We start from the raw sequence: 16,900 nt of genomic DNA on the forward strand, positions 1-16,900 counted from the left end.
AAAAGTTGAAAATGAAGTTCAACCCATATGGCCATTTTGGGAAATGGAAAAAAAGAAAATAACCAAGATTTGCTATTTTTATATAACAATTATTAGTGCTGATTAAGTATCTTGAAGATAATTACCATTTTTATGTAAATGGAATCAAGTGATTTGGATCCATTGGACTCTCGTTTTACAATCATGGCCCGTTACTGGGCTTGGAGAAGGGCCCAATAACATAGTGGTCTGAGCTGGTCTAGCCCGTCACCATTCGTCCGCCAAGGTCAGCCCACTTGAAATCCCATCCAAGGCCCACCCTCTGCAACATAAACCACCAACTAAAACTCACAATGGCCAAGTGTCCCTTGGTTTAGGGGACGTGGGTAGTTTAGTCAGATGAGATCAAATAGAAATATGAATAATAACTTTATAGTTATTTAATTATAATAGATTAAATAGGAAATTCTCCATCTCATTATTTTTTTTTAAAAAAAATTGCAATTTACGAAGAACATTTTTCTTCTACTCTTATCCCATTTCACAAGAATCTATACTTTTTATATTAAAAATATGGTCATCATATTAACTACTTTAAAAGACACCAAAATATTTAATATCGTAATTACCCTTCTTGTCCACTAAAAACCTCCACAACTCATTTTATATTTTACATAGAGAAAAATCTAAACAAAACTTTCATTTTCAATCAAACAACTCTTCTAAATTGAAAATAATTTCGTGTTAATTATTTAGTATTATTTGATCAAATTAAAAATAATAATAACACATGCTAGGCACGCGTTTGCATTTTTTACTAATATCAACAAACACACTACACACACATCTATTTCATATTTCATAGAGAGATGAAACAGTGCATACTAGTTGTAGGTCGAAGATACAATTATATCAACACACTACACATACCTCTCCCAGCAAGAAAGAAAAATATGGCACGATCAATATTTAAATCGTACCCATTCTTACGCCCTCGAAGAGGGAGATCTACGAGTAGCGATGCATTTTGGAATGCATCGCGAAAGGGTATGATCCTCAGGGGGCTCATAAGATGAAAAGAATTTGGGGTCTTGCTCAAGTGACTCCGAATAGCTTTCAAGAATGCTCACAATTTCATGGAAATGTGGTCGCTTGTCAGGATTACCCGACCAGCAACGATGAATGAGGTGACGAAATGCTGATGGACACGAAGAAGGCAATGGCGGCCTAGCATTCTGTACCGGAAACAAAAACAGTAAATAAATGTTACTCACAAAAAGGAAGTGTACATTAATTGGTAAGTCATACAGGATTGGTTCATACTATTGTTTTCGAACCAAGTAATTAATACCATTTACACACAATAAACTTGGTATTTTAGCGAACTTGATATAATTATATATCTTGTTTAAAATGAACTAAAACATGATTTTTTATGATGAAATAGCGATTTACAGAGACATCAAAGAGGAAATGGTTATGTATTATGTAGAATAAGTGTCTTCAATTTAGTTCGTATCAGGGTTGGTATGTATATTCGTTCAAGTTACAGCATTTTCTTTCAGAAATCAATAGTCAATATGTGGCTAAGAAATGGAGTTAAATATGTTAAATAAGTAAGAGATACTTTGAATGCTAGATAAATTACCTTTTGGCAAACTGCAAATGCTGCTTGTTCCGGAGTCATGTCATCAAATGGTGTCAATGCAGTTAAAAGTTCCCACAAAACAATACCGAAACTGTAAACATCGACTTTCCTTGTATGGTGCTTTTCTTTAATCATCTCTGGTGCCATCCAACGATAAGTACCTGTAAATCCTTTTGCACTTCCACAGTGAGATTCCAAGCACGATATTCCAAAGTCGGCTACTTTGACACACATATCTTCATCGAGAAGCATATTTTCGGATTTAAGATCACGGTGAAGAATCCCTTGAGCATGAAGATATTGCATACCACGAGCAATGTCGAGGGCCAACTTTAGTACGAGATTGAGGGGAAGGGAATACGGTTCTTGCTGATGGAGGAATTTTCTTAGAGAACCGCCTGGATAGTACTCAGTGATGATACAAAACACTGGTGGTTTCTTGCATGCAGCTATGAACTGGTATAAAAGGCAAAACAACATGGTGTCAAAAAACTGAGATTCCACTGTCATTCAACAAACAGTCGACAAGCTTGAATAATAAATTTAGTAAAATGACAACTGTTACGAAAGTATTCAGACATTCAAGTGCTCGGTTCTATGTTACCACTCTCACGCTTCAGGCCTCTGGAATTGCATAAGCAAAAGTGTGCATAAAACAGCTCCATTAGCAGCTAATACACTTCAATCCCAATTTTACAAAGATGATTGCTCTAATCTTATACACAGCCTTATAAAGCCATTCACATCTCTCCCAAAACCCGATGTATAACAAGATATTATAGTCACACTTGTACATATTGTAATCACAAGTCACAGAGGAAAGGTACCAACATGTACAATTTACTTAGCAGTGAAAAGGTTTGCATAATTTCCTTTAAAAGAAAAGAAAAGGCTTGCATAATTTGAACCGCTGTTTTAGTTTCCAAATCGTAGTTTGATTGTTTATAAATATCAATAGAAGTACGATGATTCAAATACAACTGACATATATAACAAAGGTCACAGGTACACAACATACAAAATCACCGAGACCTAAAGTTATAAAATGACATATGTCAAAGATCATCGGTCTTGAAAAAGCTTACCACATCTCTTTTGTGCAAGGGTGAAGGTCGATAATTCGATCCCTTTCCATCCAGAATTCAGTTTATGATTTTACGTCTAGGCTACAATTTTCTCAGATAAGGGAAGGCACCAAAAGTTCTTGTATAGAGCACCAACATTTTGAGTTCACTTGCCATTTCCTAATAACAACCGACCAGTTTTCGACGATATTTTCAGTTATCATAATGTAGTACGAAAGAAACCTGCTTACTTTGCCCAACCATCTGACCTAAAACTATGTTGGGGCAATCCAGGATCACTCTTCCAATGTATGATGTATGTATCACTCAAAAACATATTACACCAAACATGCGGCATGAAATCTTCAAATTCACATGTGATGTTTATAAAAGTTGAGAACTGCAAACCCTCAATATTCCTTAGCTGGGACGGAGGAAGAGGAGTCAGAAGGGGTAATTGCACCCCTTTCTCTTTAATGGTGACGCAAGAAGAGAGGTAAGAAGGGGCAGTCGCCCCCTTCTCTTTAATATATTCCTTTAACATTAGTATCATCTTTATATACAAATGTGTGGGTGACAGTGTATTTTCACTCCCCCCTGCACAACAAAATAATCCAGCGATCAAGCCCAACAATGGCGGAAGGAGCTGGGCTGGTGGGACGATCCCCTAAATTTTACTTTGTAAACGTATGATTATTATGCGTAAAATTTTTGGAGTTTTGGTTCACTGTTTCATAGCTTCACCATTGCATCCAAATACTCAGAAGATTAACAAGTAAGGGACAACATTTCCAACGCAATTTACGCACAACAAAGCACTCAAGATTAAACCACCCAAAACAAAGAACAATTAGATCCCACTTACAGTGATGATATTAGGATGCTTCAACCTGAACAAAAGAGCAACTTCTGATGTAAACTGTTTCTCCAAGAATTCAGCCAGCTCCCCATCCTCTTCAGGCTGGCTAAAAAGTTTAATAGCCACATCTCTCTGTTGATAAACCCCTCTGTAGATTCTACTATGTCTCCCAGAAGCAAATTTGTTCCCTATATAAAGTTGGGATAGATCAGCATTCCATTCTTCTTCTCTTCTACCTTTAATTTCTGCGCCAGAAGAAACCAAGTATTTTGACCATGAAACTGCTCTATTGTACTCTCCCAAAGAGAGTCTCCTCTCCAGCTTGCTGTGGGTGCTCGCTATTTGTTTCAGCCACTGAAAAATCTTCATAGGTTTCGCCGGATAACATCAAATTTTCCTGCTCTCCTCGACTTTTACACGATAATAAACTAAGAATCAATGCGTGCAAAAACAAAATAATCGGATGCTAAAAAGAAAACCCACAACTCATTACTCCATGAATAGATCACCCTGAATGTGCATGCAAAAACTGAGAGAGAAAAGGTGAACACATATCAAGCATCAATCTTGACACCGTAAACAAAAGAAAAAAACATTCCTTGAAGAAGCACACGGGTTCGCAGGAACAAAACCTCCAAAGCCAGCAGAAAGTTTGGTAGGAAAGTATATACCATCAATTAAAAAAAGCCAAAAACACGAGAACCTGTATAACAATTAGAATAGAAGCCATTAATGAAGAAATAGTTTTTTACATTATCTTTGATTTTGTTAGAAAAGAGAAAAAGGGTGGTAGTCTGTATTCTGTTATTGTTCAACACCGACTAACGCAGCGCAGATACAGAGACAGTGAAGGAGCAAATACAGAAAATATATATTTCATCGTCATATATAAAAGTTGGAAACATTGATAACGTGGGGAGATCTACTTGTGAGGAGACGGGGGTTCTCACTATTCCATTTTATTTCGCAGTTTTGCCCTTTTATTCATTTCTAATACCCACAATACAATTTTCCCGGACCCGTCTTATCTCATTAATATTTTTGAAATAGAGATTAGAATATGGATGAAGATTTGATTGGGGTATTTTATTTTTTAACCTCAATCAACTCTTTTTTTAAGAAAATGACATCCTCAAGTGTATTTCAAATACACTTTTGGAGGTCCTCCTTAAAAAAAGAGTTGACCGATGTTATTTAACTAATTTCCCCGATTTGGATCCCCGTGATTTCGAGTTCAAGGACTCTTCGAAATCAAAAAACGGAAATTGGACTAGTACGAGAGTAAGGATGGAATCCGGAGACGAGGATGGTGATGGTGTACCAATCCATCCTCGTCTCATTGTCATCCCTATACAATACCACCTATCTTTCACAATGACCACATTTATTTTTTATTTTTTAAAAAATACCTAAGAAATAAGGGTTCGATAAATTATAATATTGAGTTTCAAATTTGATAAACTTGTTTTAAATTTGGGATTCAGGTGTTATTTGAAAATTTTTATGTGATTATGAATTTTAAATTTCAACACATTTACAGAATAAATCAACTGAAATTGTTCAGTGTTTAAATCCAAAAAAATATTTAGATCTTGGCAATGAAAACGAGAGACTATTCAACCATCCGACGAGGGTATTATCGACATTTCACAGCACGTGAACACGAATAATAAAGATAGGTTAGGAATGTGGAAATCGAGAGAGTTGGGGCCCACCTTCCGGCCATGTGTTGTACTGTGCCGTATACACCATTCGTATACGGTCACTCTCCTCTTTTATATTTATATTATATATGTATAATTTAATTGTTTAGGATTTTCTTTTTGAGTTTAATATTTTAAATGTATATATATATATAATTATATCATATCTTAAGTCGATCGAGTCAAAATTCATAAGTCCTCCGTTTACATATATATAAAAAATATTACAACAATTCAATAGAATTTGTTGCATCATTTTATCCCTTAGTTTTCTTTCTTTATTTCTGTTTATTTCCCTCAAATATGATCAATATTATTAAATAAAATTCAAATTTTACTCTAACATCCATTTGATCGTTCTTTTTGATAATTATTATTAAAGAATACTTAAATTATAATTTATGAATGCTTTAATTAATGGATAAGGACACTTGACCTTCCATTAGAAAGAAATAATAATGTAAATATATCTAATCAAAGTCACTATCTAGCCTATGTGTCTGACAATTATTATAAATAAGACGATTTTAAATTTATTTATTTATAAGACGGATTAATCATATTTATATTTAAAATAAAAATAATAATTTTTATGAGTGAAACAAATAGAATATATTCTCATAAAATCGATATGTGAGATCGTTATATATAAGTTTTTTATTATCTATTAAAACAAAAGAAATTGATCACCTTAAATGTATTAATTTTTTTTTTAACTAAAGAATTTTTATAATTATTCATTGGTAAAAATAAAATCTTTTCACTTGAGGTGATTTGAATTATTCATCACATTTTAAAAAGGAAATAAGTAAAGCATTAAAAATAATATATTATTTAATATAATATAATATAATATAATATAACTCTTTGCGAATCTGCTGCTGACTCATGTCTTCAACTGTCTGCCTATTACATGTGACAATTAATTCGGTCCCACATTAATATTATTTATTATTTTATTTGTATATGAATACAAAGCATGAAACAAGATTGGGCCCGACCCATGTGCCCACTGCCACTATACGGGTAAGTACGGCCCATTTTGTTGTCGAGTCGTAAGTACCATTGGTTGAAGCTTAAACCAATCATTACATCAAACGCAATTAATTAAGCTTAAATGTTCGTGTTTGGATCCAAATGCAAACGGGGCTGCCCAGCCCGCTCCGTCCAATTCGCATCTCTATATAAAAAAAAAAGTGAATAAATATAATAAGTGTATTTAATCATTACAAAAATTGCGAAATATAAAATTTTTAGAAATAATAATAATTTTGAATTTTTTTTAATGTAAAAGGGACAAATCTTAGTGTTTTTGGCCCCTGTCCCTAAGCAGTTAGTTATATTGATTCATATGTTTCCCTAAAAAATTAGGTGGACTAATGAGGCGTGTAAAGCCTAAACATGTGATATAACGCCAACAGAATTAGCTAAGATTAGTGTACGGACGCACGCGTTGCATGCTTGTTTTATATATAAATTAAAAAATAAAAGAATAAAAAATGATCTAGTGAGAATTGAACCTATAACCTAAATCCGAAGAAACAATAACTCTATCTGCTGAACTACATATAACTTGCATTAAAATTTTAACATTTTATTAATATATATAATTATTAAAACAGACCATGACAACAAAGTTAGTTACTCCAAGTGTTTCAAACTTAATAAAATAGTATAGATATCAAATTTATTTTAATTTTTTTTAAAAAAATAATATTTTTTAAATAAAATAAGTGGTGGTTGGATCTATAAATATGGAAGAGAAGTTTTGTCACATACTTGATATTTGAAGAGTGCATCACAGAACATGGCTGGATGATGCACAATCACATGTATTGATTTTATACAAGAAAGATATTATCTTTGTCGCCATATCTATTGAGATTTACACCAATTTTGATGGCACACCATAATGATTTTCATTTTGTTGTGGGAAGAAATATAAATAGTCGTTATATTATAATACGTCAGTTTAAACGTTAAGTTTCAATCTTCGATTTTTGTGGTGGATAACTCAATGCAAAGGTTAATTATACAAATATCAAAGATTTTTTATGATTGAATCCTCAAGTTTTATTACAAAAAAATTACTAAAAATATGTGTTAGATGGTAACATCTTGAAAAAGAGTAGTTCTCTTGTGAGATGATTTCACGAATCTGTATCTGTGAGACGAGTCAACCATACCGATATTCATAATAAAAAGTAATAATTTTAGCATAAAAAGTAATAATTTTTCATGGATGACCTAAATAAGATATTCGTCTCACAAAATACGACCCGTGAGACCATCTCAAACAAGTTTTTGCCTTTGAAAAATTAGGAAACCACAACTTCTAAAGTTGTGATTAAATTAAAAATATTTATGTTTGCTTTTAAAATAAAGTGTGTCTTATGTGAGACGGTCTCACGAATCTTTATCTGTGAGACGGGTCAACCCTACCGATATTCACAATAAAAAGTAATACTCTTAGCATTAAAAAAGTAATATTTTTTCATGGATGACCCGAATTAGAGATCCGTCTCACAAAATACGACCCGTGAGACCGTCTCACACAAATTTTGTAATGCCCGAGATTTTGACTCTGTTGATATGAGATTATTGATTCATGAATTGATATAATTATAGACGGGCTATTACGAGATCAGATTGGCCAAAGCATATGAAGGATGCAATTTTTAGACAGAACTATTGGCGCCTGAGCGGTAGAAAATAACCGCCCGAGCGCCAATGTTCAACAGGAGCATGTTTTGGGCAGAGGATGCGGCGGCGTCCGAGCGGTATTTTGTGACCGCCCGAGCGCTAGTGCATAATAAAACAAGCGCATGGACAGAGAATGCCGCGCCCGAGCGGTAGTTTAGCACCGCCCGAGCGCTGACCGAGATTCAAGAAAAGAGGACACGTTGTTTTAATATGCAGCTTGGTGTATATATATATACATATAATACATTATTCCTTCACAAGTTCGAAGAAAGAAGCGAGGAAAAGTTCGTAGAAATCCTTACGCCTTTATATTTTGATCCGTCCGTCTAATTTTCAATCCGACTTCAGTACTGTGTTCCTATCGACGCAAGCTACAACTGGACGTAAGTTTTGTTACGTTTTGATATGTTTGGAAATTATGATATTGTTGGAATCGAATACACTTCATATATGATGTTCTTGGCATGTTAGACATCGTAGAATCGTAGTCAGATTGAGAAACAGATTGATTATGAAATTAATATGATTTTCTGATTTTATTGACTGGAAATTGGACAGATTTAGATTATTGATTAGTTTCAGATGATATTGGATATTGGTTATGATTTGTAATTGATACCTGTTGATATGGTAATGACGGGGATACTGAGATTGTGCCGTTATGCCGTTGATTTTGAGTTGAATCCAGATTGATCAGATTGGTATTGATTTGAGCAGTATATTGATATGATATTATTGATATTGTCATGGCCAGATTGAGGGATTGACAGATTTTGAATTCCAGACTTGAACGTCGTCAGAACTTTAACGAAAGAAAGGTATAAGTCAATGTGGTATTGAGAGATCGACTCAAGTAGGATATACTTGAGTTTCCCTAAATCACATACTTATTGTTATTATATGCATTGATTTGATTTGATATACTTGTTCTATTGATTTATAGAAAGCACGTATTAGATGAGTATTAGACGAGTGATCTTGTGACAGAAGTGCCTGATAGTGGCGGGATCGCCACGGGCACATTGCACGATGTCACAGGATAGTTGAATTGGCGATAGTGCCACAGTCTGTGACGGATAGGTCAAGACACTGGATGTTTGGTTATATCGACGTGGATAGAATTGGAGTTTCTTCTATTACTGTTGGTCGATATAGGAATACCAACATCTGAAAACCGGGATCCCTAGACTAGGATTGAGTCTAGTCTGAGACGTGGAGTCACGAGTCTGATTTACGATTTTATATTGATTATGTTTCAGATTTTGATACATGTCACTGATATATATTACATGCTTTTACATTGTTTATATGATTGCATGTTTCATTGATTTATACTGGGATTTTATTCTCACCGGAGTTATCCGGCTGTTGTCGTGTTTGTATGTGTGCATGACAACAGGTGGGACAGGTTCAGGGTCGAGGAAATGAAGATAGATCGTGATTAGAGTGGAGACTACGGACTTGGATTAGAGATAGGGTTTGAACACTTAATTGGTAGTCGTTAAACCTTAGTTGAATGATTGTATATATAGTACGAGACTTGTACTTTAATACTGATATGTATATTAGATTGAATCACATTACATTCCGCATTAAAAAAAAAAATTAGACCCTGTTTATTATAATTGATTAAATTGTCCTAATGATGAAGAGTATGATTAGTGTCTGGGTCCTCACAATTATTTTTTAAATAAAACAATAGGCAAATAGGTATGCTACAACTTCTCGCACATAACTAGCTTGTTGGAACATTAGAGGTTTTCACAAACCTCTAAAGCAAATGGGTGTCCAAACTCTTGTAGGGCGCGCTGCATATTGATGTTATTGGTATTCTTGAATCTAAGTTTGATGATAAAGCCCTTCAGAATCTTTTGCGTATTCGATTTCCAGGTATGAAAGCTACTCATAACTTTGACATGAGCAACAAAGGCCGAATTTTTGTATTGTGGAATCCTACTCGGGTGGATCTTACTACCATTTGTTTGACATATCAAGTACTGCATGCACGAGTTAAATGTTTAATGACACAAAAAGAATTTTGTATCTCGTTTATTTATGGTTTTAACACGATTGTGCAAAGGAGATTTCTGTGGAATGATCTGATACGATTTGGTGCAAATTGCTCTTTACCTTGGATTCTATTGGGTGATTTCAATAATGTGTTAACACCGGATGAGAAGCAAATGGGTCTGAAAGTGAAGAACTATGAAACCAAAGATTTTGTGGATTGTGTGGCTATATTAGACTTGTTGGATTTAAAATTCTCGGTTTGCTTCTACACGTGGATGAGCCCCAAGGTGTGCAGCAAGTTGGATCGTGTCTTGGTTAATCAGGCATGGCTGTCTTCGAATCTAAATGGACATACTGAATTTCAAGCCCCGGGTTGTCTGTCGGATCACACTGTCTCTATAGTATCATTACTCGAGGATCAAAAGCAGAAACCAAAGGCTTTCAAGTTTTTCAACATGTGGACATTGAGCGACAAGTTTTTGGATTTGGTTTTAGACCGTTGGAGATTTGAGGGATATGGCACTTGTCAATATCGGCTTAAGCAGCTATTCAAAGGTTTGAAAAAACCATTGGAGACGCTCAATAGACAACACTTTGGCAACATTTCCTCTCGTGCAGCTGCTGCTAAGACGAGATTAGAGGAGTTGCAAAGGAAAATGCTTCACACAGGTACTATACTAGATGAATATAAACAATTAAAGCGGAAAACTGAAATTGTCATGGAGGCTGAAAGATTATTCATCGCTCAAAAGACAAAGATCAACTACTTGAAACATGGAGATAGGTGTACTAAGTTCTTCCATGATTTGATCAAGAGAAACAACAAAAGGAATGCTATCTTGGCCATCAAAAATAGCGAGGGGGATATTGTTACTGATTTCAAGGAAATAGCCCAATGTTTTATTCATTTTTACTCTGATCTATTGGGTAAAAAATTAAGTACAACTCCAATTGACCATGATCTGTTTCGACAAGGACCGTGTGTCAAGGAAAGGGATTGGAACTCATTCACTAAGATGGTTACGGTTGATGAAATTGATAGAGCATTGCTTGATATCGACAATGACAAAGCTCCTGGGCCGGATGGATTTGGAGCATTGTTCTTCAAAAGTGCTTGGAACATTATCAAATCTGACGTATGTGCAGCAGTGTTTGAATTTTTTCAAAAAGGAAAAATGCTGCGACAGTGGAACCTATGCTACTATCGCACTAGTGCCCAAGACATCAAATGCATCAACGGTTAATGATTACCGACCAATCTCCTGTTGTACGGTATTTTACAAAATTATTTCCAAAATTCTTGTCAACAGGTTGACTGCTTTTATGGGAGAAATTGTTGATGACGCCCAAACAGCTTTCATTAAAGATCGATCAATTGTGGACAATATCCACCTTGCACAAGAACTACTGAGGAAGTATGCTAGGAAAAGGGGAACTCCTCGTTGCATGTTGAAAGTTGATTTATGCAAAGCATATGACACGGTTGATTGGGACTTTCTGCGGGAGGTACTTTCCTCTCTTAACTTCCCTACATTATTCATTAAGTGGATTATGGAGTGTGTCACTACCACGTCATACTCGATTGTTGTGAATGGTCAGATGTATGGTTTTTTTGAGGGTAAACGTGGGTTGAGACAGGGAGACCCATTGTCACCATTGTTGTTCATTTTGTGCCTCGAGGTTTTATCAAGATCATTGCACCGTATGTCTAGAACTCCCCCTTTCAGGTTCCACCCGAAATGTGCCGCCATCAATATCACGCACTTGGCATATGCTGATGACTTGCTATTATTATCTCATGGTGACGTGTCTAGTGTCTCTATGATCATGCATTGCTTGGATCAGTTTGGGGATATGGCTGGCCTCAGAATTAATGCACTAAAATCCAATATTTATACGGCTAGTATGGCTGATAGCGTGAGGCAGGAGATATTGATGATAACTGGCTTTGCTGATGGGTCACATTGCCATTCAGATATCTAGGGGTTCCATTGGCGGGTGCACGACTCAAAGCAGCAGATTATAGCATTCTTGTTGACAGCATTGCGAGGAGAATTAATGCTTGGCCCAGGAACTCTTTATCTTATGCAGGGAAAATAGAACTAATTCGATCAGTGGTTCAAGGAGTGGAATGTTTCTGGCTATCCATACTACCTGTTCCGTCCTGTGTGATTGACTCCATTCAATCAATTTGCCGGAAGTTTGTTTGGCCAACAAAGCACCTGCCTATTGCATGGACTTCAGTTTGCAAGCCTTTGGAGGATGGAGGATTGGGTCTTAAGGATCTCAAGGCGTGGAACAAAGCTTTACTTGCAAAAACGCTGTGGAAAATCCACCTCAAGAAAGATAGTCTCTGGATTAAATGGGTTCAACACTTCTATCGCAGTTCAAGTGACATTTGGAGTTGGGAGGTGCATAAACAAGACTCGCCACTACTCAAAAAACTGCTCCATCTTCGTGACTTGCTCATAGGTGGTTTCGGTACAAAGGAAATAGCCCAAGATAAAATATTGTTCTTGGTTTGCTTCATATCATGGTATGTCTAGGGCATATGAATATTTCGTGCAATCTAAAGGGAATTGGCCTTGGAAGATCATCTTGTCTCGGCATTGCATCTTGCCAAAGCACCGAATCATTTTATGGTTGCTAGCCCATCAAAAACTTCTAACGCGTGACCGAATGGGATTTGTGGAAGACAAGATATGTATGATGTGCAATGAAGTTGATGAATCAAACTCACATCTTTTCTTCAAATGCCGTATTTCAAAGAAAATTTGGGATGGGGTTCGACATTGGTTAGATATGAAGAAGATCATGGCCACGCCAACCTATGTCCTCAAAGCGTTTAGAGAAACGTACAGAGGTAAGTCTACTTTAGACAAAATGAGAGTCACAGCCCTTGCAGCCACGGTATACAATGTTTGGAACTTAAGAAATCGAGTGCTTTTTGAGGGAGAAAAACCGAAGATCGAAGATTCCATTAGGAAAATTCATATTCACACCTACAGATGTGTACCGAATATGATTGATATAATTTTTTAAGAACATTGAGTAGGCAGTTATGTATTGTATGTTGGTATACTATCTCCTGGGGATGCCCAGTGTATCTGTACTGCTACATTTTTACCTTTTTCAATGAATTAGTTCATTAAAAAAAAAAACAAAAAGGGTACGACTACATCATCAATTACATGGAAAAAAAATCTTTAAATTTATTTTTTTTATTTATTCAGGTTTTTGTTTGGAAATATATTTACTTATTGTGCATGATGGATTAAGATAAGTCATAGGCTGAAACTCAAATTGGGTTCGAATTTGTGTTTTGTGGTCCAAAATATCTACAGTTCTAATTAATCAGCCACTTGTAGATTCATTTTTAAAAAATCTATATGAATATATAATCATGGTAATATTGAACATAAATAATATACAAATACTATCTAAAATTTGTTGATTTCATAGAATATAAAGTCAAATCGACTAGACTTGCTAATGAAATATGAATTCGCTTGCGTATTCATAGTGTATAAAACAAAAGATTTTTTTTATATGAAGAAATTTGAACTTAGTTATGGGCAACAAAATTGTGAATGATTTTTTTTGTAACACGTTTTTTTTATGACAAAAGAACTCTCATGTTATTTTTTATGTATATCGAGTAAACTCTCAAACTAATACAATAACTTACAAATCATGACTATGGTGAGCTAATTAGATGAAATAATCAACCTAGACGTCTCTTGCTTAAATCATAGCGCAAGAGTATATTACCAATGGAAGCAGTGGTGCATATCACAAGTGTAAGATAATAGAAAAGGCAGTCTTAACAATCTTGTAGATTTTATACAAACATTTTCGATCTTTTCGAGTACGAGCTCGAGTAAATTGATATTTTAGCAAGTCTTTTAAATCAAGTTGAGCACAAATATTGTGATACTCAAGTTCCATATGTGCACCCTTAATCCAAAATAATTATTTTAAACCCACTTATTATGTACGTCCAACAATTAACAAAAATCATATGCAGTTGTCAAAATTTCATCGGTTTCTGCATCTTGGGAAAATGGGCATGATTTATTCACCACACAATAAAAATGTTTCGAAATTTTCACCAATCCTAAACTATGTACAATTTTAGCATTCATTTGTGATTAAATATTTGTGTCGTAGTTCTCAAAATTATTTGAAAAAATATCAGAAATATAAGTGTTTGCGGCAGTTTAAGTTGAATCCCGGTTGCAGAGGTTGTAACCCGACACAAGAGAGCTCACTGAGAAAGCTAGAAAAGCCAAGAACGACATCCCTATTGATGCACTAGCCATCGTTGTGAACTTGTCACTGCCCCAGTTCGTAATCCAGTCGTCCACCCTAGTAGCAGCGGATGAGGATGCTGACATTAAAAAATAAGCCAAAATCTGCTAGACAAATGGAAAAAAATTCTTAATTTTTTCGGTAGTACCAAGAAAACATATAATTTATCTAAAATTCCGAAGGAGATTGGACTAGCCTGATCCATTGAGAAATCGAAATGGTAACGTAAATGGTGGGAGATTAAATTTTTTCCTGTGCCCAAATGGTGTGCCAGATTGTAAGCTTGAAAACCAGAATACACAAATCCAACGACATTAACAGCAAGACAGTACCTGTACGAGCAATTTCAAGGGATTATCAGTAGCAATCTATAACATGATAACATATTTGAACTTCTGACACCTCAGAGACACCAAGTTCAAACCTTGAAAATCTATCCTTCTCCCAAAGTGAATGGTTTAGGTAACGATGCTAAAGATGAGATAAGCATTGGACCCTTGTGGTGAAAAGCATGAGACTTGCTTGCCCGAGTATGTGAGGAAGACAAATTTACACTAAGTTGCATGTTGAAGATCAAATTTTAGTGACAGATACACCTAGATGAGTTTTCAAGAGAAAGATAGTTTGGATATATTTAATTCAACCTGATCATAGCAAATTATGAGATGGAAAACCATATATATCACATAGAATTAACGATCTTACATCTCTTATTCAAGACAAAAGCACGGCAACCAAGCAAGATTTAGAGATCTAACAACTAGACTACATACAGAGTGGCAAGATTGATGCTCAAGATAATAGAATGCAAGACAAATATACAATGAACATGACAAGCCATTATCTTCTATTATATCGACTCCCTCAAATCGTTTATCTAGTAGAAATCTAATGCCAAATACAAGTCATTAGTCATTAACTACTCGATAATACGGCACTGTAGTATAAGATAGCAATTCAATCAGGTGATTAGGCTTCATAAATTCAACTGAGCCACATCTAAAACAGTGGAAACAAATGGCTTCCTCGGATAATCCCCTCCCTCTGATATAAAAACCATGTAATGATATACAAACAAGTGAAGATACAGAATTTTGGCATAACATGTAATATTCAGAACAGTGGAACGAAGAATTATACCGATACTCTTTGTAGCGATCAAATGAATCACCACTCCATCCTTGAGTCCTATCAGAAGCCATAACCGAAAACGAAATCACACAAGCCACCACCTCGAATATTCTAATCACTAATGCTGCCTTCCTCACCGCCCCATTCCTTTCGGTCCTCCACAAAATTGACTCCACTGCCGCTCTTGACCTCATCTCTCCCCCAACCCCATCCTCCCCACCAACGACCTTCCCCTCCTCCAACCCACCTCCTCCAACAGGCTCTACTTTCTTCACTTCGGGCGGCGGCTCCTCCCTCACTAGCTTATTGAGCCCAATAACAACAGGTGATGCACCTTTCACATATAACCCAAGATTCTCCGACTTGGGTTTATCAGAAGAAATTTGTTGGCCTCGGTGATTTCCTCCGGAGGTCGGGAAAACTGGGCGAGGATCACAATTATCCGATGGGGGTTTTTCAGACTGGGGCCAAGGACGCCACTCTTTACCTCCGGCGGCGGCAGAACTCGCCTGATTGTTCGATTTTCTCGGGGACGGAACTGGAGAATGGTACATATCAACCGGAACCAGGGCTTTACAATTATTCTCGACAGTAAAATCATCGTCTTCAGTCTGAAAACGAGGATCATCGGGACGAAGAGGCGATTCGGATCGAAGTGGAGAGTGGAAAGAATCTCCTCGACTCGTAGTTGACTCAGTATCGGACATGGATATGTGACCGTTGCTGCTTCTTCGCGGCGTTTTCTTGCCATGATTACTGCCCGTGTCTTCGTTTTCCATTAAAATCAACAAAATTTCTGATCCAGTAACGAGATTAAAATTAAAAAAAAAAAACACAAAGAGAAAGATGCAAGCAAGAACAGAGAAGGGCAGTAGAGAAACCAAAGAAACTTTTGAATTTGTAATGCATGGAGAGAAGATGGAAGCAAAGTTGTGAGGCAAAGGGAATTGATTCTGTGTGAGATTGATTGCCAACCCACCATTAACGACGTCGTTACAGTGCATGAATATTCTCTTTAATACATAAATTCTATTTGAATTCATTAATTAAAAGAAACACAATTAAAATAATAATTAAAGAAGGAGAAAATAGCATAAAAAGTAATATTTTTTTATGAATGATCCAAATAAGATATATGTCTCACAAAATACAACTCGTGAGATCGTCTCACACAAGTTGTTGCCTAAAAAATAATAATAGAACATTGGACAAGTTGATGTTCTTTATGTTATAGTCTTCGTTTTAAGTCACACTCAAAGTATATTTAGAACAAGTTGATGTATGTTCTTCATATTTAGCTTTCATTTGATTGCTTCTTTTTTATTAGCGACCACAAAATAATTATTGAATTCTAAATGTGAAGGAAATTTTAATGTGGCTTGTCATGTTGCGTTACTAACATAATTTTTTAGTTTGGTGCGGTATCACTTTATCCAGGTGACAATCTTGTGAAATACAAGTGGGAAAGATTCAAGTGCCATTATTATTATTT

General features: G+C 35.7%; 2 protein-coding genes across 3 annotated transcripts; both read right to left on the minus strand.

Annotated features, from left to right (window-relative positions):
- Nucleotides 1–802: 802 nt before the first annotated feature.
- Nucleotides 803–4,439, minus strand: LOC142542316 (serine/threonine/tyrosine-protein kinase HT1-like). The gene is made up of 3 exons (XM_075648899.1): nucleotides 3,557–4,439; nucleotides 1,628–2,083; nucleotides 803–1,214 (listed from the first exon to the last, which is right to left on the minus strand). Exons 1-3 carry the CDS (start codon nucleotides 3,917–3,919, stop codon nucleotides 966–968), a joined length of 1,068 nt encoding a protein of 355 aa, XP_075505014.1. The 5' UTR covers nucleotides 3,920–4,439; the 3' UTR covers nucleotides 803–965.
- Nucleotides 4,440–14,021: 9,582 nt separating this feature from the next.
- LOC142542318 (CASP-like protein 4A3) lies at nucleotides 14,022–16,396 on the minus strand. 2 transcript variants are annotated; one of them, XM_075648901.1, is made up of 3 exons: nucleotides 15,418–16,396; nucleotides 14,474–14,609; nucleotides 14,022–14,334 (listed from the first exon to the last, which is right to left on the minus strand). In XM_075648901.1, exons 1-3 carry the CDS (start codon nucleotides 16,185–16,187, stop codon nucleotides 14,302–14,304), a joined length of 939 nt encoding a protein of 312 aa, XP_075505016.1. In that variant the 5' UTR covers nucleotides 16,188–16,396; the 3' UTR covers nucleotides 14,022–14,301. The 2 variants fall into 2 exon arrangements, with proteins under 2 accessions (XP_075505016.1, XP_075505015.1); XM_075648900.1 differs by having other exon boundaries at nucleotides 14,022–14,381.
- Nucleotides 16,397–16,900: the final 504 nt, after the last annotated feature.

The sequence above is a fragment of the Primulina tabacum genome, chromosome 4 (genome assembly GCF_025594145.1).
Source record: "Primulina tabacum isolate GXHZ01 chromosome 4, ASM2559414v2, whole genome shotgun sequence".
Classification (NCBI taxonomy): domain Eukaryota; kingdom Viridiplantae; phylum Streptophyta; class Magnoliopsida; order Lamiales; family Gesneriaceae; genus Primulina; species Primulina tabacum.

Excerpts from the sequence above, each read along its gene's own strand:
- LOC142542316 (XM_075648899.1), bottom strand. The coding sequence starts at position 3,919 with ATGAAGATTTTTCAGTGGCTGAAACAAATAGCGAGCACCCACAGCAAG. Across the intron at positions 2,084-3,556 it reads AGCATCCTAATATCATCACT|TTCATAGCTGCATGCAAGAA; the intron begins GTAAGTGGGATC and ends CTTTTATACCAG. Across the intron at positions 1,215-1,627 it reads CATTTGCAGTTTGCCAAAAG|AATGCTAGGCCGCCATTGCC; the intron begins GTAATTTATCTA and ends TTTCCGGTACAG.
- LOC142542318 (XM_075648900.1), bottom strand. The coding sequence starts at position 16,187 with ATGGAAAACGAAGACACGGGCAGTAATCATGGCAAGAAAACGCCGCGA. Across the intron at positions 14,610-15,417 it reads GATCGCTACAAAGAGTATCG|GTACTGTCTTGCTGTTAATG; the intron begins GTATAATTCTTC and ends TTGCTCGTACAG. Across the intron at positions 14,382-14,473 it reads TCGATTTCTCAATGGATCAG|ATTTTGGCTTATTTTTTAAT; the intron begins GCTAGTCCAATC and ends TTTGTCTAGCAG.